Here is a 26,335-nt window from a genome sequence, read left to right as displayed (position 1 = left end):
GATCAAAAAATTGTGCAGGCTGTTGCAGCCTTTCCATGACATTAAGTCACTGGAGTCAAATGGCTAAATAGACATGGATTGAAACCAGGAGAGCATCCAGGTCACTGGCTTTGCAGTCATAGGTGACCACTATTCTATCTACAAATAAAACAATGTATTCTCAAAGGTTCTGATTCCTAACTGGTACAAATCAACGTGTTGTGAATGAAGCAACATCAATTTTCTAAATGATCTGGCTAACTATACATGACATGTCCATGAGAAGGTTCATACACTTCTACAGTCATATCACTCTATGATTCAGTTCTTTTCCTGCTTTCCCATATTTATCCTCCCTCCTCATTTCCAAGTGCTGACATATTGTCAATTGCCAAAAACTACTTATTTCAATTGGAGAAAAATGCTCATTCATAAATTTTGCAGCATGACAGCACGCAAAAAGTATAAATTCTAACAAAAAAAATAAAATATAATAAAAAATGCAGCTCCTACAAAAACCTACTTGTGTCCAAATGAAGGTGTTTTTCCTGCTATGATTCATATGTGCTTTTGCACATATAGATTCCACCAGTTCATCATCTTTTGGGAAATTAGAGGCAGGTCCTCTCGCATACTGATGTATATAAATTACTATATAAATTACTATTTACTATTTTGAATTACTATTTACTCTTACATCTTCTCTTGAAGACTTTTCATTGTTTTTTTGGTTTTCCTTTAATTTCAGATGGAACAGTAGCAACACTAATCCACCTCCACTTTCTCCAGAGTCCCATAGGCCAGCCCCGCTCCACACTGTTTCATGTTGAGGTTTAACAAAAACTAAAGCACACACATATCTGTTTGGAAGAAGCAGAGCCTGACAATGGTTCACCTGTTAGAACAAAACTTTCATTTCTGTTGATGCCTTAAGTTTTTACTTTCATATTTTTCAGATTCTGTGCTGCCTAGGTGTGTAGCTTTGAGCTTCATGTTAAGTGTTAGTGAGCTCTCTTCACAGAGTAGGTGGACAGAACAATACCTTTTCTACCTTGATACCAAGGACAATCGTCACAAGTTTCAGGCCCAAAGCATAAACAATGGTGGAATGAAGAGAAAACAAGGATGAGACTTCATAATCTGAAGCTGTACTTGGACAATTAACCCCAATATGCAGATGGACTAAAACTTAGAAGAATGTGAGACTTTGTGATCATTTTTAGGTCCATCTTGGGTGTAGCCCTGGCCAGGCTCCTGTACTGCCCAAGGTGGATCCTTTAAGGCCTTTCAATAATTACCTGCTTTATTCTTAACTCTGTCTAGCCTCTGTCCTAGGTCAGCCTTCTCAAGGCATCACTGTGAACAATAAATTGAACCACATGACCAAGGTCTCTGGAGTACACAAAGCAGGCATCTTGCCCCTCTGCTCACTGCACAGAACATAATGACAGGATGACTTTTCCCAGGTTTTTCTACTTATCCTCCTTTTGCCCAATCAAGACACAATTTGGCTTGTAAAGTGAAGAGCATGGCAAAAGAGGAATATTGTTCACCATATGCAATGAATACAAGTGAATATGGCTGTATTTTAGCTCTACTTATTTTGTTTCATGACTCCCTTGTTCGTTGTAGTTCAGAACCTCCACTTAATGCAAATGCTTCAGACCAAATATTGCTAGGGATGTAATAAGGATCATGAAGGATTATCTGAGGAGAACATCCAAAGAAGCACAGAAAATCTTAAGGATTCAAATAATGCCTCTTCCATCTCAAACTGAAGCAAAATCATGTAAGGTTGATTCAGTTATTGTTTCTACATTTTTCATCAACTGTGATCAAAAACATTTTTAAAATTCAAAAGAGCTACTCTTTCACAATATCCAGACTCAACAGAAGTGATCTGGAGAGAGACAAAAAAACTGCATTGCCTCTGTACCATATTCCTGATCTGGACCATGAAAGATCAACCAAATCTAGCCCAGTGTCACAAGCATTTCACTCCTATGTAATGTACTCAGCAGTACTACCCATAAACCTAGACAATTTCAACATATAAATCTATAAAAATAGTGGAACAGAATAAATTATTTTTGGTACCAGGCAGAATTTAAAAGTGAAAGTGACAGGATTCTTCAGTTGGGTAATAGGTATCAAATATATAACTTCTTGGCATTAAAGCTTCTGGCCAACCAACCAGTGCTTGATCTCAAGAAAATGAAAATGCACTGAAGCTTAAGAGAGCACTTGAGTAACATCTAACATGGTCAGACAGCCAAAGCATTACAGTCAGAGCTTCCACAGCCTAGTAAATACTTTCATATTTCCTAAAGAGAAGTCTCATAAACTGGCATTGCATTTATTGTTGCAGTGTCCAACAACTATGAAAAATTACTAGTTTCCTGAAAGACAAGAAAACATTGATTTTCCCATTAAGAAATAAATTCTTGGAATGAAAAAAAAAACAATACTGAAAATAAGTCAGTGAGACCAGATTTCATTAACTTATATTTTAAATTGGATTTTTGTTGGCAGAAGTTTTCAGCTTTGAGTTAGGAAATACAAAGATCATATAAGTGGAATTTAAGACACTTGTTGAAGGATGGTTTCTTTGTTATTCAGGCTTAACTTTATCACAATACTATCCCCACATCAGGACTATATTAACCACTGCAGCCATCAGAAATACTTCTAGAAATTAATCCATAAGATGAAGGATTTGTGCGTACAGAGACACAAACATGTAAGGACATGTTTCTTCCAAAGAGAAAACAAATGGGTGCATGGGGCTGTAGGTATATAAAGCCAATCCTTCACATTTAATACTTGTGAAAGAAACAACAAATACTCATGAGTGTGGCCAAGACTTTGTTAAAAAAAAAAACAAACAAAAAAGAGGTGCTAAAAGTGTCCTAGTTTTGACTTTTAAGCTGCTTTTTTTTGCTGAGCAATAATTGAGATGGTTTTTCATCAAATCACTGCTAAAATTAACACTGTAGGCCAAAAAAACCCTATTTAATCTGGAAATCCATGTCATTTTAACAGATAGAGACTTCCATAAGGGACATGCATGCAAGATACTCAGAACTTCCTGCTTAAGGCCTGGGTTTTGTCAGGGAGAGAAGAAAGAATGGAGAAGAAGAGGAAAGAGCATAAACAAGACAAGAAAAGGAGTTCAGGAAGCTGCAAAGTTTTACCTTAGCTTCAGGATTGGGCATAACACTCACTGTGCAATTAATTAATTCATGGTTTGTGGGTAATATTCTGAAAAAGGAGGTGGTAGGGATATAACTCACAGAATCACAGAACAACAGAAACAATTAAGTTGGAAGTGCCCTCTGATATCATTGGGTCCAACCTATCACAAGAACATCACCACATCAATTAGGTCATGGCACTGAGTGCTACGTCTCACTTTGAGGCAGATTACCTGTCTGGAACACAAAAGGCAGAACTTCACTGTTCTGCATGCAAGAATAAAGCAGCCTTAATGCAGAGCTTCCACTCAGCTCTGAGGGGAAGTGCTGAATGAGTGTTCTTGCCAGATCCTCTTGACTATCTACTTTCCAGGACTGCCTAATGCTTGTCTTCAATTAGAAAAATCTCTTGATATAATTTATGAAGTGGTAATTTTCATCATCAAGATCTTATTTATCTTGTTTCCCCTATCTCCCTCACAAATTTTCACTGGCATCCTCAAAGCTTGAGTCTACCCAGTGGTGTAACACCCAATTTTTGGAAATTTTGGAAAACAAGGTTTTTTGGTTTTGTTTTGTTTTTGTGTTTTTTTTAGCTATGGAATGACAAAACAACATATATGATATAGAATCCTACACAGATATATGTAAAAACACAAAGGAAATTTAATAGTAAGTTAAGAGGGAAAAATAGGAAGACAAGCAAAATAGAACCCTTTTAGCTATTAGTCACACTCTCTGGATGTGAGGATGCAGATCCAGTTCCCATCTCAGCAGAGGAACTGAGCATGCCATTGTCCATTAACTACCACACTCAGAAATATTCCAGAATGCTTTGCTCTCAGTCTACTTCGTTAATTTCACATCCTCAGAATAACTAATTAAATTTCAATGGAACTGGGGCTAAAACCAAGGTTTTCTACTTCTCTAATGATTTATCTATTCCACCCTGAAGGGTAAATTTCTCACTAAGTTTTATGAAACTACCTAATACACATTGCCATATTTCTTTCCAGCATGTTCAGGATTTCTACTCAGTATATCTGTCCTGAATTCACAAGTAGTTTTGCAAGCAGCAAAGCTACACCAGCTCAGCTAATTTACTGCTTGCTGAATCAAATGGCTGGTGCTATTTGCAACTCCACTGTGTTCCCAGAACTCACTGGGAAAAAGGGGGAAGAGCTGAAGGAAGCAGAACCCATTGTTCATAGGCAGCTTTGCTGCTTTAAGATCACAGTTGCAATTAAGGTGATCAGTTGGGAGATATTCTGACTGCAGATTTTTAATTCTGTAATGAAAAGTAAAGAAATGCCTCTCCCACCAAAGATGTTCACAAATCCTTCTGTGATAGTAATACTACAAATAAAAGAAAAAAAAACCCTATTAATATGTTTTTTTGAGTTCTGACTACAGTTTAAATATTGATTTTTTTTGTTTCAACAGGTCTCTGGCTCCCTGAACAGCATTATGGGATTCTCATTAAAAACACTTCTTTTAAATCACTTGAAAACTCTGCCTCACCCTGGCTGGACCAAGGACTTGAGCTATTAGTTTTGTACAATGAAAGTAACTGATGTTTGTGCAAGTCATTTCTAGTTCCCCTTGGGCAAAGACCACATTGACTTTGTAGCTTTTCCTTTTATTATTACTGAAAAATCAGAGAGCAAATGAGAGAATATAAAACCTGCACAATCTGAATGAGCACTGTTTCTAATCTAAATTATATTTAATATTCCAGTGCTTGGTATCCCATGTGATTTGTTAAATGTTAAGGCGAATGTAGCACAATAATGAAAATACTAGCAAAAAATATCACAGCAAAAAGAAATAGCAACATACACTCTCAGATCCTAAACTGTCAATTTTATAAGTATAGCAGTAGTAATCCTTTATATAGTTAGGGCATGACCTGAAAGAACTCAAGGGACTATGCATAAAAGGAAAATGTTCTTTTAAAAAATCTTCTATTCCATGAAATAAAAGTTCATCTGCCATGACAGAAGCACATTTTGGAACACATGAGATATCACCAAAATTTGTACTTTGTTACAATGGTGAAGAGAAATAAAGCATAATAGTATTTGTAATAAGAATGTTAGACATTCACTGTATCTGTGGAGTAAGTAATCAAACCCTAGAATGAACTACCAGTTGGATTTTAAAAAAACTAAAAGAAAACATGCAACTTCTAGAAAATTAAAGGTAATAAAATTATAACATCACTACAAAGGTGAATAATCTCAGATGAAAAAACATATGAGCTTTAAAAACTCACTAATAAGTTAATTGACAGCATTTTGTTATACAGCACAGTAACTTCTCTGTTTCAGGCAAATAGGTATTTTCAATCAGTAACATTTCACCTTATATTTAAAATGCATACACTTTTTGAAAGAGAATATGTGCACAAATAAATACACTGATTCATGGACACATGCACCATTTCTGTTGTTTATGTACATTATATCCACTCCATGTTCTGTTATTTTAAATTCTTCTGTAGAGATTACACATTATGCTCTGAAAATCTACAGCCATCAAAAAGTAAATAAATAGCTTTATCCAGCTGGACATTACAAATATATTAACCTCACACAGCTTATGTAAATACAGACAAAGACATGCTTGTGTATTCATTAAAAAAACTACAGCTTTTGTATTTTAATTAATCTTGCTAGCAAGAAGCATATAAGGGGCTGCACCACCCTTCTGCATGGCATCCTATGTAAATGAGTCCAGTGCATTTATAAATATGGATGTGGTAGACCCCCAAACAACACAGTACCTGCTGTCTATCCAACCGCATCCTTTTTGCAGCATTTCTGCTTTCACTCTCACAGGCGGAAGCCAGGATACTCTCTGCAACTGCTGAAGTAAGGTGTGAGGGAATAGGTCGTGACTATGAAAGAGAAAAAGAAACACAGAAATTATTCCTAGCGTAATCCACAACATCCTTTTTCAAAGCACACCATACCATCACCTAGGCAGGAAAGTCCGCTCATTGAAATGCAGTTTATACCAACAAAACAGGGAAATGGAACTTGCAAAGATGAAAAATGAAACTAGTTAGATGTTAAAGCCGCAGCTGATCCACAGATCCACGAGAAGCCCTTTCCCCCCACAGCTCTATTGTCCAGTGTGTTTAGTCTGGCTCATTAAGCTGTACTTTGAACAGACAGTGGCATATTCTCTGCGTTCCAGCAGCACCCTGGCCGTCTGATTCTTGTTAAGAAAACTGAAAGGCTTTTTATCCTGTGCAGCATGTGACAGAGATGAGTAGTGTTTTTTATAGTCATACAAAAAAAAAAAAATAGAGAAGAAAAAAAAACAACAAAAAAAAACCACCACCCAAGTGATAGGGTTGAAACATCACTCAAAACCTAACAGATTGTCAGAACATTGCAGAGCAGCCTCAATCTGTAGTATATGAATATTTGCATTCCTTGCTACAACATGACTGATGTGATTAAAACGACTTTAAAAAAAAAATAAATTTGTTTTTCTTTCGATAATGCCAGCCTTGCAACACTCCAGATATTTTGTGGTTCAACTAGATATGGTTCATTTTTCCAATTCAAATCCTATCATTACTAATTTCATAGCTTTTACACATTTAAGGTTAAAGCTGCAGTGAATCCCCCCCAAAAAGGTAATAATAGAATCTTTTTAGCATCATTGTTGATTATGAACTCCAGTATGATTTTGCATACCATTTCATTAGGAAGCATATTTATGCAGCTTTTTTTTTTTTCTTGATTACATACAAAACAATCTTCCTGAAAGATGAAGCTCATAATAATCTTCTTCATTAATATACAAAGCCATATCAAAATTACCAAGAAAATAAACAAAGTGGGGATAATAACAGAGATAATATGATGTACATATAAGCCCATTACAGAGACTGCAATTTTCTGGGCCCAGTTCTGAACTTCCACAAATTTTCAAAGCTTCATTGAACTCGATTTTACATTTACTACGTAAATTTTTACCTACTGAGGACGTGGCCATATGTAAGGGGATTTGGGTGTGTTTTTTGCTTGTTGAGTATTTTTTGTTTTGTTTTTGGGATTTTGGGTTTCAGGGCTTTGATTTGGGGGGGGGGGGGGGGTGGAGGTTTTTTTTGTTTTTTTTTTTTTAAGAGTTTTACTTTCCCACTCCCAGAAACATGGATATGAACCTGCTACAAAATGTCAATTAATTTTGGAAGAAAATTTTGAAGTTATTCCCATTCATGTCCTAGCAAACAACCTTAAAACAGATTAATTATATAGGCTCAACAGATTTTTTTTGTTTTCATAACATTCCAGAAACTGAGGAGCCAGGCATTATCAATATTAGATTTTTACCTTTAAAAATTAAAGCCCATTTATTGACTTTGGATATGCTCTGCAGAATGCCAATTTTAAATCTAACACTCTACTTTCTCTAAAGCATGGGACCACAGTCTGTCTGGGACCAGAAGATGAACTAGCTTTCAGAAACAGGGATTTATGGGTCTTCCTCACTAGTGCAATAGGCTTATTTCCCCCCAGTTACATGGGAACAAGGTCTGTGGCATCAGCAAAGCAGCATTGCAAGAAAGGCAACCAGAGGCTGCAGTACTGCAATAAATTACACTTGGATTGATTTGAGAGAACAAACTGTTGAACTTGTTTCCAGTTTGAAAACAACTCTGTCTAGGAGATGAGGGACACTGATGTAAACCCCGGTGCCATGACAGAAGTTAACATTACATACAGTACAAGCAGACACACTACTCAGAGCTCCAGGGGATGAAGTAAGTCTTTGTGGAAGGGTTTCACTGGTAAAGCATTCTATTTAATAAACTGCATCCCTAAAATGGTGATATTATTCTGAATTTGTTACTGCATCCCACTGGATCCCTCTCTGTATTTTCTGGCCACGTACCACTGCACATGCCACTGGCTTATGCAGGTTCAAGGTGCACTGACTCTGTTGGCTGCATGGAAATCTCACTGTGGTCCTGTAACAGTGATGTTCACACAATGATACTCTCAATAAATGGTGAGCAAACACCTGGTTCATTCCTCCAGCTCAGGTCTTTAGCTAAACCTGTAACTATACCTACACATCACTGGGTTTTTAGAAGCTGATATATGATCTGAAAAACCTAATGTTCTGACCAAAAAGTAAATTGAACACCAGTTCTCCCAGTTTATTTGTTTATGGAAGAGAATAGTGTTTTATAAAACAAAAAAATAAACTGTTATGATAAAAATCAAGCAGTTCTCTTTTCTCAGAAAAGGAGTGTAGTGGTCATGTGCTCCCTATTGAAATATTGAACTCAAGTTAGCACCTGCAAAAAAGAGGAAATCTCTGGATACTGGAGTATCTTCCTCTTGAAACACGTGTTAACCCACAATTTCTCTCAATCATCACTGCAGCTGGCTGTTGATATGTTCATGTCAAGAACTACCTACAGTGAACGTTAGGGAAAATATGATGAATACATGGCCCAGTCACCTGAGTAAAGTACTGTAACAAAGCACAGGAGAAAAATCATCTGCTCAGGGTTCAGGGTTCAGGCTCTATCAACAGAGCTCTGGTATGGAATTGACTGAGAAGATGAACACAGTCCTCTGTCACTAGGAGCAGAGCTGTTAAAAAGGAGATTTTCTGCTTCGCAAAATTCCATATCTGTAAAGTGTCAAAAAGATCAATTTTGAAAAGCCTTGGCTAAGAGGAAAAATTACTTTGAAATAACCACTTCAAAAAATTGTTTTTAAATAAACTGAATTAATATCTCCATCTTCTAAGCTCGGAAGCCTCTTTCTGGCTTAGTTCAGCTTCCTTTTCCTCCCTACTTCTGATTATTCATGATCTCTCTCATAACTACAGCTGTAAAACCAATTCTGTAAGAAGCTCAAACGTCCCTGTTGGGTTCTGAACATTGCTCAATTCCCAAGCTGAGGATGACATTCAAAAGCCTTGGAAAACATGACAAGTGATATAATTTAATTTTGCAGAAGGAAGCCTGCAGATCCCAGCAAAAAGGACATTTTTCAGGTTCCCAGGATGCTCTCTGCAGAGCTGAGTGCTGGATCCTACATGTTTGGAATTACAGCAGGAAATGTGGGAGCCAAGGAGAACTTCTTCCAAGGGTTCCCAGGCTGCCCCCACAATCCCTGGATCCACAACCTGCCCACTGAACTAGCATAAAACCAGGTTTCATTTTATGTCAATATAGAAAACCCTTGGCAAACTAACATCTCTTAAAGGAAAAAAAAAAAAAAAAAAAAAAGGCATTACCAAAAAATTCCCAACCAGCTTTAGCCAGTTTAGAATGTGCCTAGTGTTGTTTGAGGCAGCCCCAGTCTGGTATTTCTCTCACTTCACAGTGATGTAAAGCAGGAAATACTGGAACTACCAATATGTAAAACAAAAGAAAAGAAGAAATCCTGTAAACTTAATCTACCAAAATAGCAAATCACAAGGCAGGATAACATTTTTGTCATTTTGAACCAAGGACAGATAGAAAAGACATGTGAAAATTTTATAGTAACTCTCAGGTGACAAGACGAATAAAAGAAGAAATCTGGTGAATAGTGCAATACAGACCTTCTGAGAAGACTGTATGTCCATCACACAAAAGCAGTGTACAGAATTGCTTTGTATTTACTTGGAAACATGATAGTGCTCATGACTGCACTAAAGCAGAAGTCCCATTTTGAACACACATCCAATTTTGGTTTTTTATATTTCCTCAGCTGACACACAACTAACATCCAGCCCCTAACACAACATAGGTAAAGGGCATTTTGATAAACAATGTAAGGAAAACCTGCTAGATTGCATGTGCACAGGGATGCCTTCTGAAGTGACTGACATTTAGGAAGTGGTTGGAATTCCCTCAGTAACCCATGGGAGATGACCAACCACCTGCAGTCCTCTCATATGTGAAACTGTTTTGAAACCACCAGAGAGCCTATAGATGACAACAATGACAACAAAGCAATATGCACACTTAAGTAACTTTTGGGATATGCACTTTTACATGCTTTTATGAGAAACAATTTTTTGTTCAGATTGGCTTGAACTTTTTATACACTCATCCCTTTTTCTCTTTCTGAAGAGTTTATAAATCATTGACAGATATACTTTTGCAAGCTGCCTAATGGAAATTCAAATTAGTCAATAATTCTTTCTAGTCTAATAAGTGCTGTTTTTCCTTAAAGTATGTTAAATCTAATGAAGACACTTTCATGAGTTTGATGCTCCTTAGATCTGGGTATCAACAATCAAAGCATCTTGCAGTAAGCCTTTCTGGAGTTATAGAGTAGTCCTGCAAGGCTGCTGATTTTTAGTAGTTGAAATCAGAAATCCTTGGCCCAGTTCATCTAGAAATTAGCTCTCTTAGTATAATCTCTGACTCTTTAACAAAGGAGAGACTAGCATGTTCAATATGGTGTAAAATATGCATTTTCAATATAACAACTGTATGCAGCATCATCAAGTCTGCTGTTAAAATGCGGTACCTTTGTAGTATCTTCATGTGAAACACCAAATACCTTTTCTGGCATAGTCACATCATTCCTTTATTTCTACACAGGATCTAAAAAGACTTCCATGTTTTACTTTCTTTTGTACATTTCTGGCATAAATTTACCAATTATTGGTATACTAGATAACTGAGTATATTTCAGTCTAAACCACTAGGAGCAGTATATTCACTAAAAAGAATTTTACAATTTACTGTGCATGCTGTCCACCCGTGGTTAGACATCCATCATCTCTAAAGTTACTTGGCATGTTTTTTGAGATCCAGTATAAATAAAAGCCAAAGTTGTCATACAAAAAGTTTGGTTTACATACTTTTACATGTTACATCAGTCTGGCTCAGCTCTGAAAAAATAGAGTTATCTGTTTAGTCAGATAATGGGCACACATGTATACCTGCTGAAATGCCAAATATCCTAAGGTGATGTGTGCATTAATACTACCTTCTAGTTTAGGCAAATTAACACCAAAAATTACATATTGCAGTATAGGACAGTTGCAAACGCATAAACATGCAAGTTACTTCATTTTGTTCATATACACCCTAATATTAATCCTAGAGTCACAGACTTTTAGGTTGGAAAAGACCTGTAAGATCATTGTGTCCAACCATTAAAGCATCACTCCCAACTCCATCACTAAACCATGTCTCCACGTGCTGCTTCCACACTTCTTTTAAATACCTCCAGGGACAGTAACTCCACCACTTCCCTGGACAGGCTGTTCCAATGCTTCACCTTTGGATGAAGAAATTTTTCCTAACAGCCAATCTAAATCAGTCCTGGCACAAGTTGAGGCCATTTCTCCTACTCCTATTGCATGCTACTTGGGAGATTAATATAAATGTGAGAATGAGGTAGTATTTAACTATTACTGAAACTTGCAAAAATAGGGTTTAAAACTTTCCAAGGTGATTTGGCATCCAAAATTGAAGATGAATGCCTAAGATGCCTCATTGACAATAACTGACTTTTTGCAAAGGCATCACTAAGTACTTGTTTGCATGTTGGGGTCCCAAAACCTAGACAGTCCCAAGCTCTCCTGCATGTCAGCTTTTACCTCAGGTATTGCAAGACCAATTCATTTCCAAAATTAAATACTGCAATATGCCACAACTCTTTCACAATAAAGTATTAAGATCTAACAATGTCCTCAAATGTCCAACATATTTGAAACAGCATGCAATGTCTAAATAGCACTTTTTCATAGAAATTATGCAAAATACGTTACAGGACAGGGAACACATGATCTTCAAATAAGAGTTTTTAATCAGAATAATGCAGTGAAATGTATGACAGAACTGTCCTACACAGCACAGTTGCAAAGGACTCAGAAACCCTCCTATAGAGTATTTTTTAATTTAAAGACTGAATGAAGTAAAATGCCCTGTATTAGATGTACTTTTATAGTGGTCACAAACTGGAAGAGATTATCTATTGGGAAGAAATTGGGATTTAGATTATATATTGGGAATAAATTTCTTACTGTGAGGATGATGAGGCACTGGATTGGGTTGTCTGGAAAAGCAGTGTGTGCCTCCGAAACTCTTCAAGATCAGGTTGGGTGGGGCTTTGAGCAACCTCATCTAGTGAAAGGTGTCCCTGCCCATGGAAGAGGGATTGGAACTGGACCAATTTTAAAGCCACTTCCAACTCAAACCATTTTTTAATTCAATGATTGTATGAATTGCTAGTACAGAATAGAGGAATATGAACAACTGGACTGGCATTTTAATGCCTGTAGCACTGCATTTCAGTAGGGTTTGATATATTTTGCTTGGTCTCACGGTCTTGTAATAAATACCCAATTGTAACACCCACTAGAGGAGTCAATGAAATAGCTAGAAATATTTTCTTAAATGGCAGAAGAGGCTTTTTGAAACATCTAGCGATGTGCAAATCACTTTTTTAGATTTTCAACTTTGAAATACACTGAATTGAAACATTGTACCTTGATCATGATGGCACCTAAAAATATCCAAGTATATCTAAACATATCCATATTCCTGTCTAAAATCTTAGCAAATGGCTCTTTCCAATCAACCACCATGCTGCTGATGCTGCTGCTATGCCTACCTCTGGGACCAAGTCTGGCTCTGCCTATTTGAGCAATTTCAACAGTGCTAGTGGAAATTTTAAATGACTTACGTGAGCAACAGAATATCCATGTGACTTGATTTACACAAAAATGAAGTATTTTGTCTAAAGTAGTCACCCAGGCATGTTTTTTGTTTCGTTGCTGACTCATGAGACAGCTGGGGATGAACCTCTCTAGACTGATTCATCTAAGTGCTTCACTGACTGCTGAGGGAGCCAAAGTTACCTAATTTCTCTAACAAACCTAGGCACAATTATCTCTATCTAAGATTAAATGCTGTTTTGCAGTGACAGAGAACTTCAGAAATCATCCTGCTGACCTAACTCCTTCAGAGTCAGGTGAGGATTGTATTGAACACTGATAGCATTTTACTAGCAAAACTCCAGAAGACTTATGAAAACAGTATGATTTAACATTATTTACTGTTTTCCCTAAAATAATACACTGAATTGGCTCCCTATCCTTAAACCATTGACACAAGCCAGTTAATCAAGTAACATTGCAGCAAGACCTCTCAATCTAAGTCAGAATCACAGTATCAAAAACCACTGAAATATTTAGTATTTTTTTCTGATTTCAAGCTTACAGGTAAACAGAGTAAAATTCATTTAACCTATTTATTTTTTTCAATAAAAAGGGGATTTTGTTCTACGTTAGAACTTACTGCCATTTCAGAGGGGATTACTTTTATTCTAAATTAAAAAAAATTGAAACAAATGTCAAAATACCATTCCTATATTCTTCTCTCTTACAGAATGCATAAGACTAAGTCCTATCAGGTTAGTAGGTATTTTTAACTTTTTAGTTTTAATTCTTTTTCCAAACACCATAACTTTTTTAAAGTTAGATTGTTCACATTTTGCAAGGTTAATGGAAGAAGTGTTCCTTCTTCCACTGCTCACTTTTCCAAAATTGCCTATACTTTTAAAAGTCATTAAAAAGCAAAAGCTATCTGAGGAAGATTTAGGAGGAAGTTATTAAAAATCACATGAGTACTCACTTAACTGTTCTGTGGTGAAAAAAAAAAGAACAACACATCTAAGAGCCTTAGAAAAACTGTTTCTAGAATAGTTTCTCTAGACTATATGAGATCTAATGATGAAAGTCCAAGTTTATCAGAGAGTAGATTAGATCTTTTTCAACCAAGTTGCCCATCAGACTTAAATAAGTTAACTACTATCAAACAAGGGTGAGATGCTTACAAAGGAAGTGCCCAACTGACTGAATTTGGAATATAATACAAAGTAACAACTCTATTAGTATCTGTACAACTTCATGTAAGTGTTCTTGTGATAATTTTCTTAATGCTTCTCAGCTTGTTAATCAATTAGATATGCATCCCTGAATCCACAGATCCTCATTTTCCTGAAAATGCTTATGACCTTTCCAGACATAAAAGCCTGGAGGACTGAAAAGCCATGTGACTGCAACAGCAGCTGGACTTTTCAACACTAAATTCAGTAAATAGTGAAAGATTCTTCTTTCTAAAACTTAAAAGCAGAACCTAGAGACCTATTTCAAGCAATCTCAATGAGGCAGATTTCCGAAAACATCCCCCTTCTGGAAACCAGTCCCCACCAAAGTTGCTCAGTCTCAATACAGATGCATGAGAAGCCACTAGACACATTCAAAACACCTTGATCAACATGAGCACAGTTGCAAATTGTTAAAAAACCTCCCTCAGCCAACTGGCACAACCAAGTGACAGCAGCAGTGAAAGATACAGAGCTCAGTTATTTGTTCTTGAGGCTGATGATAGGACAGGACCTAAATCAGGAACTGTCTTTAGGCACAGTGTGACTCTTCTCTGAAGAAGACTTCTCTTTGGACAATGAAAAGCATTTATGACTAACCTTTTCTCTCCAATACAGAAATACTTTGCTCTTTGATACTATTGTTTTGTATTACAGTAGTATTTAGAAGGAGGGTTTCCTTTTTCTTAAAAAAAAAGGAAGAATCTCTTAGTGAACTAGTGTTTAAAATCCTGCTCTTGCATTGGGATGCTCACAGAGAAAATGGCACATCTGTGAAAAAAATACTGGAAGGTGAAATTTCAAATTGAATGCAGCGAGACTGATCACAGGAGATCATGAAGATGGGAGGAAGCAGAGAGTAGTAAGAAAACGCAACTATTAAGACAATTCAACATAATTTGATTCTTTCTAGCATCTAAAGCTTTTCTGGACTGAAACTGAACAAATGCATACCACATATCTCCATCATCTGTCTACTAACTCTTTTTAATTGGCAGTTCTCTATCACAGAAGCTGGGAGAAGTCTAAACAAAGGATATGAAACCCATTAGTGAAACAGGCCATCTGACTATTTCAGGGAGAAAATTCCTCTTGCATAGCCTATAGAGGTCACAAAACACCTAATGTATACACAGGAATTCTCGCTGATGTCAGTCCTTGAGAATAAGGAAGTATTTTTTTTTTAGTTAGTTTTTGGGTCAATGAAGACAAAAATAAATAATTTCTTTAAGACTATCAGAAACTTTTAAGTTCTCCAAGCAGTATAGCACAATGCAGGCAGAAGCACAACCTAGAAATGCTATCCAAAAGCCAGTGATTTTGGTATTTGACTGACTTCCCTCCCAGTGAAAGATTCTGAAAGAGATCATAGAATTTAGTTAGAGAACATCCTCAACAGTCCATTAGCAAGAGACAATGAGAGGAGAAAAAACAATTTTACAATTCCTGAGAAAAACTGTGTGAGCCTTATTGTGGTGTATACTTGTGTCAGAATGAAAACTGCACAACAACAAGCGCTGCACATTCAAACGGGCAGAGCATTTCCAATGTAGAAAGGGAGTTTCTCAAAGGCATATTTGTAACAAGAAGCTATGCCAGTTGCCTTGGAGTCCAGAGACAACTATCTGTCACAAGTAGAAGCAGAATAACTATAAGTAATCTCTTAAACATAATAATACTAAGAATCATGTTAATTAAAAATATGAACACTCATGAGACTGAGCCTTTTTTATTGCCTCAGAACTAGAACTGGCCTGTTATGCAGTAAGAACTGTAGCTGGAATTGCAGATGGCAAATGACTGACAGAATCAGGCTCCAGGCATGCTTTTTCTTCTTTACCATGCAGTTTTACACTAATTTAACATAGTGTTTACATTTTCTTTTCACCTTACAGTATGACGCTGTAGATGGCTGTACGGTTCCACACACAGTCTGAACTGTCATATGCCATAAAAGAGAATTTTCTCTTTTCCTCATGCAACTAGATGCTCAAAATGTAGCATTTTGAACCTGAACAAATTAAAAAAACTTGTATTTTTCATGTGTAAAGCAAAAGACATCTCCTGTGGAGGTTATTATCTGACATCCTATTTAATATAACAATGGTACTGGTATTGCTGCTGAGCAGATCATTACTCTGGGTTGCTGTATTTGAGGGTAGCCCCTTATTCAAAACCACACCATAGTATCCATTCACAATTGTTTTGAACAAATTATATTAACCAGGAAAGGTGATTCTTCTCCATTACCAAAATGGTAAGTACATTTAAAATAATCAAGTAGCCAAATGTCTCTGTCCATGGTAGCATTTAAAAAAATGCCTATAATCAAGAGATGGTGATACAGTAACTCAGAAATCAAAAAATAATTTAAAAACCCAAAGGGATACACATTAAATTTCAGAATTATTCAAGGCATATGCATAAAATGCTACTTATTTTCTTAAGAAGTTGATGGGAGTTCCTCCAGAGACTCTGGATAGCCTTTGGCTTGTATTCCTACCTTCAAACAGGGACACAGGACACACATCCCTCCAGGCCCAAGAGGGCTGCACTCTTTGGCATGAGTTCCAGTGCCTTGTCACTTCCATTCATGGGCAAAAAGTGAATGTTTTAGAGGGTGATTTGTTTGTTTAAAAAAAAAAAATAAAGCCCATCTTAAACTGTCATAAAACATTATAAAACCAGGAAATCTTTCTGAACTATAAAGATTGCCTATTTGGATCATGTTCCTGGTAATCTCTTCTCTTTTTCCCCTCCCAGGAACAAATTTGATCCTGCAACCTTTATTCATATGAAAGGAACATTTGCAAATGTGCACTGAAGTCAAGCCAACCCAGCTTTTATGGGTCAGACTGTAGCCCCGTGTTTATATTGCAAAATAGTTGTTGCCCAAATCTTTCAGATGACAAAAATGAGTGAGTAGATGCAATTTAATGCTACTTAGTATATTGTAGGAATTATTTTCTGTTTTCCCTTTTTTTTGTTGTTTTGGAGGGCTAAACAATCTGCCATGTACAACACCAGTATATCTTTGGCACTTCTGTCTGTACAGATGTCCTTTATTCTACCTGGTTTTCTCCATCTGACTTTCCACTGTTCAGAAACAGTGTTATCCCAATGTTTCAAATAATAAAACCATGCAGTTGATTGGAATCACAAACACACACAAAAATTTAGTTTCTTTCTTTGCTTTTTGTGTAATCAAATAGTGGTCTTATCCTACAAATAAGCCTGATATTTTGTTCTTAAAACTGTTAGCTACCATCTTAAACAACATATGGTACTCATAAATATACTGCAAAATCTGCAGGAAAGAAAGACAGAGAGAAAGAGAAAAACAGCAAAATGCAATCATCTCCAATAATTTTTAATGTAATCAATGAGTTTGCAGATGATTCATTAAAAAAAAATGGCATGTTTAATCACTAAATGATATCTATTTGTAACAATGAGGTGTTTTTGTTGTCATCTAAAAGCCAGAGAGATACCTAAGACATTAAACACAAGGTGTGTAGTTATCTAGTTTCTTCTGACTTTCCTCCATTTTGGAAATACAAGTGTTTTCTAGAGATAATGAAGCTCCCAATTACTGAGAAGACTTTATTTACCCATTTTTGTGCTACTGAATAATATTAAAATAACAATGTCTGAAAACACTGTCAGTTGTATACCATGATAATCCCCATGAGTTTTGGTTCCATCACAACTACTAAACCATTGGGATGCTCAAATTGTAGATTTGATATCTGTGTTTTACAACCATTAAACATGCTTTGCACACCTTTACATCAACTGAAAGATTTTGAAGGAGTAACTTTCATTGATAAATAATTGGCTAAGGCATACAAGAAAACACCCAAAGCCAAAGCCATTGCCACTATGATGTTGCTACACTGGGTGTTTTCTTTAGCATAGCCTTTCTCTAGCAGGATCAGTTTTACAGAGCTCATTGGAATCCAGCTAGCAGAGGCATTTTAGAGAAAAATACATCTCACAGCAAGACTTTTCCAGGCAAAAATCTGTAACTGTAACTTAAAGTAAAAAATAAGTCACTGTGTAGTCCATAGTGCAGTTTCCTTCCTTATGCCTTGCTTTGTTCTTCTTTTCCTATAGATCCATATTAGTTCATTTTGTGAACTCTAGTGTCTTATAGCACTTTTAAATCAAGGGGAATAAATTCAGGAAGAATGAAGGAGCGAAAAAGAAATCTCTGACCTGGTATTACCAAAAAAAATAAACAAACAAAAAATAAAGACGCTAAGATGAAAACAAAATAGTGCCATGGATTTACATATGGGGTTTTGATGGAAACTAGTGCTGGGTTTTAAGTCAAAACTCACCATCTCAAAACCACTTCTTTTCATCCGCCTGCAGGACTTGAGGTAAGTACGTATGCGTTTTCTGGCACGCTCTTGATACTCAGGGAATTGTCGCCTGCATGAGTCAATGATAGCCTGGATCTTTTCTTTGGGCTGCTTAGAGATTGGGACCATTCGGTCCAAGTTTTCATCTACAAACAGCCTGACAAACATCTGTTGGCAAGAGGGAGACAGAGGAGATGGGTTTGGAGGGCAGCTCTCTTCTCTTCCTAGCTTCCTGGCTTGATTACTGATAGGAAGACTTTTTTTCTATCCACTGAAGAGCTTTGTAACGGGAAGCCAGAAATATAAAGCAAACAGTTCTTTAAAGGGTTATTTGGGGTGGGGGTGGGTTGGGTTTAAAAAAATAGACAAGAAAAGAATAGTCTATAGGGTACAGAACTTGTGAGATAAACCAGAACAGATTGTGAAAATAGGCACTACTTAAGTTTCATTATTAACAATAGGCTGTGATTGCTAATCATTTTATTGAACTGACTCACATTTTTTCTTTGTTTGAACAATTGCTTGTGTTTTCATGCATAATTATATACATTGGGAAAGCAATAGAGAACAGCTGACCACCAGAATGGTCTCCTGACAAAACTAGCTACAGCCTCTTTCCGTTCAATGGGTGAACATGCACATCCACACAGCCACACACACAGTCACACATGCACACATACAGAACAAAGCTTTGATTTCCTCACTGGTAAAGATGGCACTCTGCCTCAAAATTCTAAATGAAACGCAGTAAATCTGTCATCTGTTGGCAAGAGTTTAATGTGCATTAAAATAGTAATTGAAATACAATCCTGCAAATTAATGTGCCTTTAATATTGTCAGACTTACCCAAGAACAACAACGCAAAAGGAATAGAAGAAGTACACAAGGTGAGTGCAAGAGGGCTTACGTTAAAAGCTTTCAGTCGCTCAGCTTCTACCCCATCTGATTCATTAACCTTCTCAGGATCTTCTTGCTCGTCATGGTCATCCTCATCCTCATCTCCTCGATTCAGAGACAGATCTTCAGCACCTCTGCCTACACTCTCATTCTTGCCAGAGTCATAGCTTGAATAGCTATGTGCAGGGGACTGAAAATAGAGAAAAAAAAAATGCTTGTAAAAATTCTCAGCAAAAATAAGGTCTTATCAAAAATGCTTGCTAAATATTTCAAGAATTCCATGAATTCTTTCTATACTTTGTTCAACATAAAGTGCTCCTAATCTTTCCAGGAGCAAACAATGCACAATTATATTGAGTGTTTTAAAAAATGTGACCAACTGCAAATTTCAGTAAATCTATTAACAAATTAGTCACCTATGATGTCTACAGTTAACATGAAATCTTTACCATACAGCCTTGTGTAAGTACTACCTAAAGAAGTTTCTTATAAATACTAACTTCTCTGTATTAATCAAGATGGAAATAAGGGATAGCTGATTTGAACAAAACTCTAAAGAATTAAAATTTAAATATTTCAAGGCAAAGAGGATTCAAATAGGAAACACTGGTATTCATCCAATGAATATTAAATATTACCAAGAGATACAAAAATTTATTCAAAATAAGGAAGTGATTAAGTTCTAGTTTCATTTGCAAAATCACAGAATGAATTAGAGATGTGTAGGTTTACATTTTGAATGCTCTCTGTGAATCATGTAGTAAAATTATTTTCTCTTTGAAAATCAGCATTCAGAACTTTCCCCTGGACAGAAAATCATTTCGTTGGAAAAAAAAGATGACCACCTCAATTAAGTGTATCCACTTGTAGGACCAAAAAGTTTCCAATTACCAAAAATTAATACAGTGCATTTTCCCTTGCAATATCAAGCCCTCAGTTAACTGTTCCCACTGCACACGCTTCAGACTGCAGACTGTAAAAAGGCATCAGTAACAGAAAGCCTTCCACAACTTAACATTCTACAACACAAAAATTAAAGATCAAAGCTTTTCCCCAGCCACAAAACATGTCAGAGTATCTACACCAGAGCCATCAGATTCAAATTTAGGTCAAACAGAGCAAAATTTTACTTCTAAATCTTAATGCTGTAATATTTCACTATTTTTCTCTCTTGCTTCAAAGCATTCTGTAGTCTGAATCAGGTGCTACATGACAAATTTCACACACACACTTTTTTTAGATGCCTCCTCCCTTAATGTCACCAAAAGTCAGGAGCATAATTCCTCAAACAAAAATACATTTCAAATGGCATGCCTTGAACCACATTCTGAGCTTCCTAAAATTGTCTTTATTTCAGGATATTTTGGCAGCCACAGAATGAATCTGGACAGTGAGGTAGAAGGGAAAGACAAACAAAACCTTTCATCTGTAAGGTATAGTTTTTGCTTTATATTCTTAGTTCAGCTTCTTTTTTCCTCTTTTCCTCTTCTCAGTTCAATCTCACTTTGGTCCTCAGTACACCATCAGCTTTAGAGTCACTTGCCTTGCCTTAACAGCACTCATATTGCAAGCCTATCCTCCCCAGACCATACTCTCACAGTACCAATCCACTGGAATTCCAGTTTTTAATCCCTAATGCGCCTAATATCAGAACTTGCAGACACTCTCATCCCCTTCCCTGATTCTCTTCATTCTCTAGACCGATCTTCCTTCCCTAGACCCTTACAGCAGATGTAGGAAGAGTGAGAAAACATCAGAACAAAACAGAAGAGCCAGCCTCTAGATAAATAAACTCAGCACCATGTCTTCTGGGGCAAGAAATCAGCCAGGGCTCAAGATGGCAGATGCAAGATGGCATGGGAAGATAAGGCTTGCAAGAGCAGCAAAAACAAAGCTCCAGTTCTTGATACACTGATAGCTTGTCTTGTGAAGATGGTGACTACTTACATTGCTGCCCAGTCAGATAAGTACAGGTTCCATCCTAGAGAAGGTGATGGATGTATCCTACCAGAGTGTCTACCATATGTAAGCAAAAGAGTTTGTCACCAGAAGGCCAACAGCTGCAGCCTGGCAGCCTGCTACAAAGGAAGGAGTGATTTCCCTTAAACCTGAAGAGAAGACATTTTTTAAAAAGAAAGTTACAATGAATCAATTGCTACTTTTGTACAGTGCTATGCAGTAGAAGGTCTGACCTATGCCGCAAGACTTGTTCTTCTGTATCTCTTTGTTTCACCCATCACTACAGCTATATAGCATGCAGAAGGCTTTGAGATGATCAAAAAGCCATTTCATGTACTAGGCACCACATAAAGCATAGAAGCTGGTGCCCTAAAGAAACCTACTGACTGAAATCCTTGTTGTGCAGACACTTGATCTTGCATGTGTCATTTCATCAGACTAAATCCAATTAGACTACTCATGTGCACAAAGTTAAACAGATGCAAAACTGATTTCAGTATGTACATATGTTCCGGCTGGATGCCAGGATCATAAATTATGCACCAGGGTTGAGATTTCTTTTTGTGAAGGAAACAAATTCAGGCCAAAATGGCTTAAGTATGTCTCTCAAAAATGCAACAGTCAGGGTGTGGTTTTTTTTTTTGTTTTTAGTTTTGTTTTGTTTTGTTTGTTTTTTAAAGAAAGCATTGCATAGAGAGCCTTGTCCAACATCTGAAGTTTTTATTTAAACAAGAACTTTAGCATCTTAAATAAACTGTGGAGAATAAGTCTGAGAAAGTTGCATGGCAGGAATCCATATTTATTCACTGTGAATCGGAAGGCTGTGTACAGTACCAGGAAAATGGTGCTTTTCTCCTAGTTGTTTCATTAGCAAACCGAGGAAGAAATAAAGCTAACTTTGAGTTTTCAAAAGTTCAGTTAATAGCAAAATTTTTACCTTTCAGTATTTCTACACAGATGAATATTGATTCAGAGAAGGAAGAGACGTCCCTCATTTGTGTTGACTCTGCAGTTGTACAAAAGACAATAAGGATTTCCTTTTGCTAGTCAATTAAGCAGCTGAAGTGCTAAACAAAGGGTTGGAGAGCAGAGGACAACTCATACTTTGTACATGATACCCAATTTTAGGTCGTGCACTGTCCTTTCAAAAGGCTGCTTCCACCTTTGACAGACAGGAACATCCTCATTCAGATTCCTGAACAGACCTTGACACACGGATTTTATGATCCTGCAGTAAACTAGACTGAAGAAGTGAACCTGGTTAAAATGTTTTGGATTTGCTTGTTTATTTGTGGATTTGGTTTTTTCTAATATTTGCCAGTCTGCTTAAGACAAGAATCAGTTCTTGGCTCCAGTTCACCACCTGAAAGCAAAACCCTTTGTGATGACAGGAAAGTATGAACATAGAAGGGAGCAGACACATCTCTGTTGATAGCAATGAAAGAATAAATCTTGGTGGAGCGGAAGCATTAGTAGATGTAAGATGTTTCACAGGTGAATATTTTTTGCTTAAAAACTCAGGTGGGAGAAAAAAGTGATGGCAATGAGAAATTATTCAGTGAGAGTAAATGAGGCCAAGGCTAAGGACAAGATTATTTCCATCTCCAAACAAATGTTTGATTATTGAGCTGTCTTAAAAATACTGAGATGCTGATATTTATATTCTGACCACTTCATCCTTGCCCTTTCCTGAAGCTTATGAGTTCATTATTTTAATCTCTTCCTTGCAATAATAACAACTAGGCAGTACTGCTTCTTCAAAATGAAAGTAAAGGTTCATGCCTAACATCCTGTTTTTAAGAGATTGTGACATGAAATAGCAACATCTTTCTAAAACATTACAGGTCAGCAACAACATTCACCTGAAGTCAAATCATACAACAGAAGACCTGGGAGAACATCACAGTAGCATCTACTTTATCTTGCTGCCCCAGAACAAGGTCAGATGGCCAATCCTGACCACTGTTTTCCTAGTTTTTATCTTAAGACTTCCAGTGACAGAGATGCCATGCATCCTCCAGACAACCTGCACCAGAGTTTCACCGTCTTCAGAACTATTCAAACATTTTTAAGACCTCTGACTTTCATTAATGTACTAAACCTATTTCTTTTTCATGTATTCACCATGGATTGCAATGGAGGAAAGGTGTGGTTTTGGGAGAAGAGAGCATTCTTTTCCCTCTTTATGAGACTCTTTCCAACAACTGAGGACTGTTATCATGTCCCCTTTCCTCAATCTTCTCTCCCCAATAAATTAATTTATGCTGTGAAACCCATGTTTTCCTGATTCCTAATCATTCTTACTGGTCTGTTCTGCATGTTTTCTATCTGATTTGAAACCTTCTCAAAGAGCAACCCCCAAAACTCCAGAATGTATTCCATTTGCAGCCTTTCTATGAAAAATATATTTCTTTAACGTTTGATCAATTTCTAGCATGCTTACAGCAGAAAAACCTTATCCCTTTATGTGTAGAAGAATACCCCAAAAATGCAAAAGGCAGCAGTACAGAAACCCCACAGCTGCCAACAGAAATCATGCTGTTATTTTATGAGGACTAAAGCAGAAGTAACCCGTAACATTTAAAAATATAGAGTCTACCATAGTGCTTCAATGCCTGCTGGGGTTCAACACTGGTGTATGGCCACTGGACAGGGTTTGGAGGATGATGCCACATGAACTTACTGCAGGAAGCTTGTCCCAGCAGACTCTTGGCTACCCCAGTGAGTGCACAGATGGCACTTCATTACCCAGCCAAAAGGTATTCAGTGATACAAAGCTAATTACTGAGGGTGACTATTTCTAATGATCAAAAACTGGAAAAATCATGTATTTTTGACTTTAAAAATGACAACATGAAACAAAAGACTCTACCTTTTCAGGGAAAGATGCCTCTGATGGATGTGTGGCAATTATTTTTAGTTTTTAATGAGGCTTCATTTTTCATATTTACATTACATTTTACATTTACTTAGAGAGTTTTACATGAATTTGAGTAGTGTGGAATTCTTTCAGTTGTTACATTAGACACCCATAAACCACAGAACTGTGAGCAAGAGAGACTTGCACATTTGAAGAGATGGCAAGACAGCAGTACACAGGTCTCCATGCTGCATGGAAAGGAAAGGGGTTTAGAGGCAGGCAGAGATGAAAACACTCTACTATACACTCTACTGGCTATACATGATTCTCTTCTAGAAATCTGCCTCCACGTCTTTAAAAGTTACTAACTCTTTTTAATGAATACATAAAACCATATTCTAAAGCTGGCAGAATTCGGCTTGTCCCCAGTTGTACATCCAGCCCTTTCTTCTTTTTCCTACATTTCAGTATTTCCCTCTCTGCCACCGAATACACAAAAATCTACAATTTCAGCAATTACTCTTGCAAATTATGTGTGCTTTTCTGTATATTTTCCCATGTGCTATAGTGTATACATATTTTTATAGCAACTATTCCTCTGACACAGAAAGGGATTAGAATATCCTGATGACAACAGGTTGGACTGCTTTGAAGATCCCTTTTTCCAAAATGATCAATTAAATTAGAACTCACATTTACATTTTTAACTGACTCTACATATGAAAAAGTTTTTGAAAAATGCATAAAAACTAGATTTTGGTAAACTGGTATGAGTGAGATGCATGCCTTTTATTTGAGATATAAAAATAAAATTAAAAGTTAAGCTAGAACGATTAAGGAAAAATTCATGTCCTACAGCTTTCCCTTGAAAATATATTTGAAACTAATATTGCATTGTTAGAGTTCCACTTCATTCCTGTGCAAATTGTGAGTTCTCCATATAGCAGGGAACTTTCCTACAGGAGGTAGTTGTGTTTGGCTTTGGTTTTATTTTTTTCATTAAATCTATAATACATGTCATAAATAACACATTAGAAAACATAAAATACTTTTGGCATATGCATTCCCTTTTGTTACTGAAATACTTGAAACCTAGTTTTTTCTCCTCAATTCAAACAGAAGGCAGGAGTCATAACTGAATACTCAGGTTCAACTATTATCCTAAGGAACTTGTTATTAGGTTTTAGAGATAGAAGTCCAACTCTCTATTATTTTGCATTAACAAGCCATTTTCTTTCCACAATCTCTCTTAAATCCTATGCTTTTCTACCTTCCAGACTTTACTGTTATTATCCTTTTTCATAACCTTCACATTGTCACATGTTACTGTCCATCTCCTCTTTTCACATTACAGGGAAAACTGAATTCCCAAATACAATTCCAGCATCTCACCATTTATTTCAAGATCCAATTAACCTCATTTTTATAAACTCCTCACATATTTGTTCATCTTAACCATATCTTTGCATCTGACCATGACTAGTTTGCTCCCCTTGTTACACCATAATTGGCTTTTCCAGCTCCTTTATAAATTTTCACCCTAGATAATGGGAAGGCATAATTGTGTGCAATTCTGCTATTTGGGGCATGAGGACAACAGCATTTTTACGGGAAGAATGGAGAGCTGAAAGCTAGAGTTTCATAGGTTTGACTCTAAAAAAAAAGTGTTATCTAACATATTAAGTTGTAAAGGACTTTTTTACACAAAACTTGTATTACGCTGAAATATTAAAAGCGGTGTTTTTTTTTTTTCCTCTGTGTTAACAATGTAACTTCTAGAAACAAACTGTTCAGTTATTTACAACAGGAGCTAAGAGCTAAAAAGATTTTTGCCCCGAATTATCTTTGACATGGTCTTCTCTCCAGAGCCATTGTTTTTACAGTAGTACCTGAGATAATACTAAGACTATCTGCTCATTCTTTCCCAGTAATTTCCCAATCTATGCCATATTATGTTTGCTTATGAAATTCCTTTCAACAGAAGCACATTAGCCATAAGGAAACTATAAATTACCCAGACGCTTTCATTCCAGTGGGTTTATCTGTATAACTAGAAGTTTGGATAATTCAAAGATAAGAAATAATTGAAAGACCTCCTGAAACACATATCTTCCTGCGCTATTTTCTCCTTTTATCTAAAATACTGTCTGTCCTAGGTCTATCCCCACTGGTATTGACCAACATCAAAATACATCACTTTACCCTAGC

At 36.6% G+C, this 26,335-nt stretch overlaps 1 protein-coding gene across 2 annotated transcripts in view; it reads right to left on the bottom strand.

The window, feature by feature from the left end:
- The window catches only part of NOL4 (nucleolar protein 4), a 188,774-nt gene that overhangs the window by 28,467 nt on the left and 133,972 nt on the right, over positions 1–26,335 (bottom strand). The window contains exons 7-9 of one of the 2 annotated variants that reach the window (XM_088054532.1): positions 19,319–19,498; positions 18,388–18,579; positions 5,959–6,072 (exon numbers count right to left, since the gene is read on the bottom strand). In XM_088054532.1, the coding sequence (XP_087910658.1) occupies positions 5,959–6,072; positions 18,388–18,579; positions 19,319–19,498 (486 nt within the window). The remainder of the gene's footprint in view (positions 1–5,958; positions 6,073–18,387; positions 18,580–19,318; positions 19,499–26,335) is intronic. The other variant, XM_088054537.1, reaches the window with a different exon arrangement.

The sequence above is a fragment of the Pseudopodoces humilis genome, chromosome 1, assembly GCF_049639895.1.
Source record: "Pseudopodoces humilis isolate 2021_Gansu_Grassland_sample_001 chromosome 1, ASM4963989v1, whole genome shotgun sequence".
In the NCBI taxonomy this organism is placed as follows: domain Eukaryota; kingdom Metazoa; phylum Chordata; class Aves; order Passeriformes; family Paridae; genus Pseudopodoces; species Pseudopodoces humilis.
The sequence above is the reverse complement of the archived record's forward strand: the minus strand, read 5'-3'. Positions and strand labels throughout refer to the sequence as shown.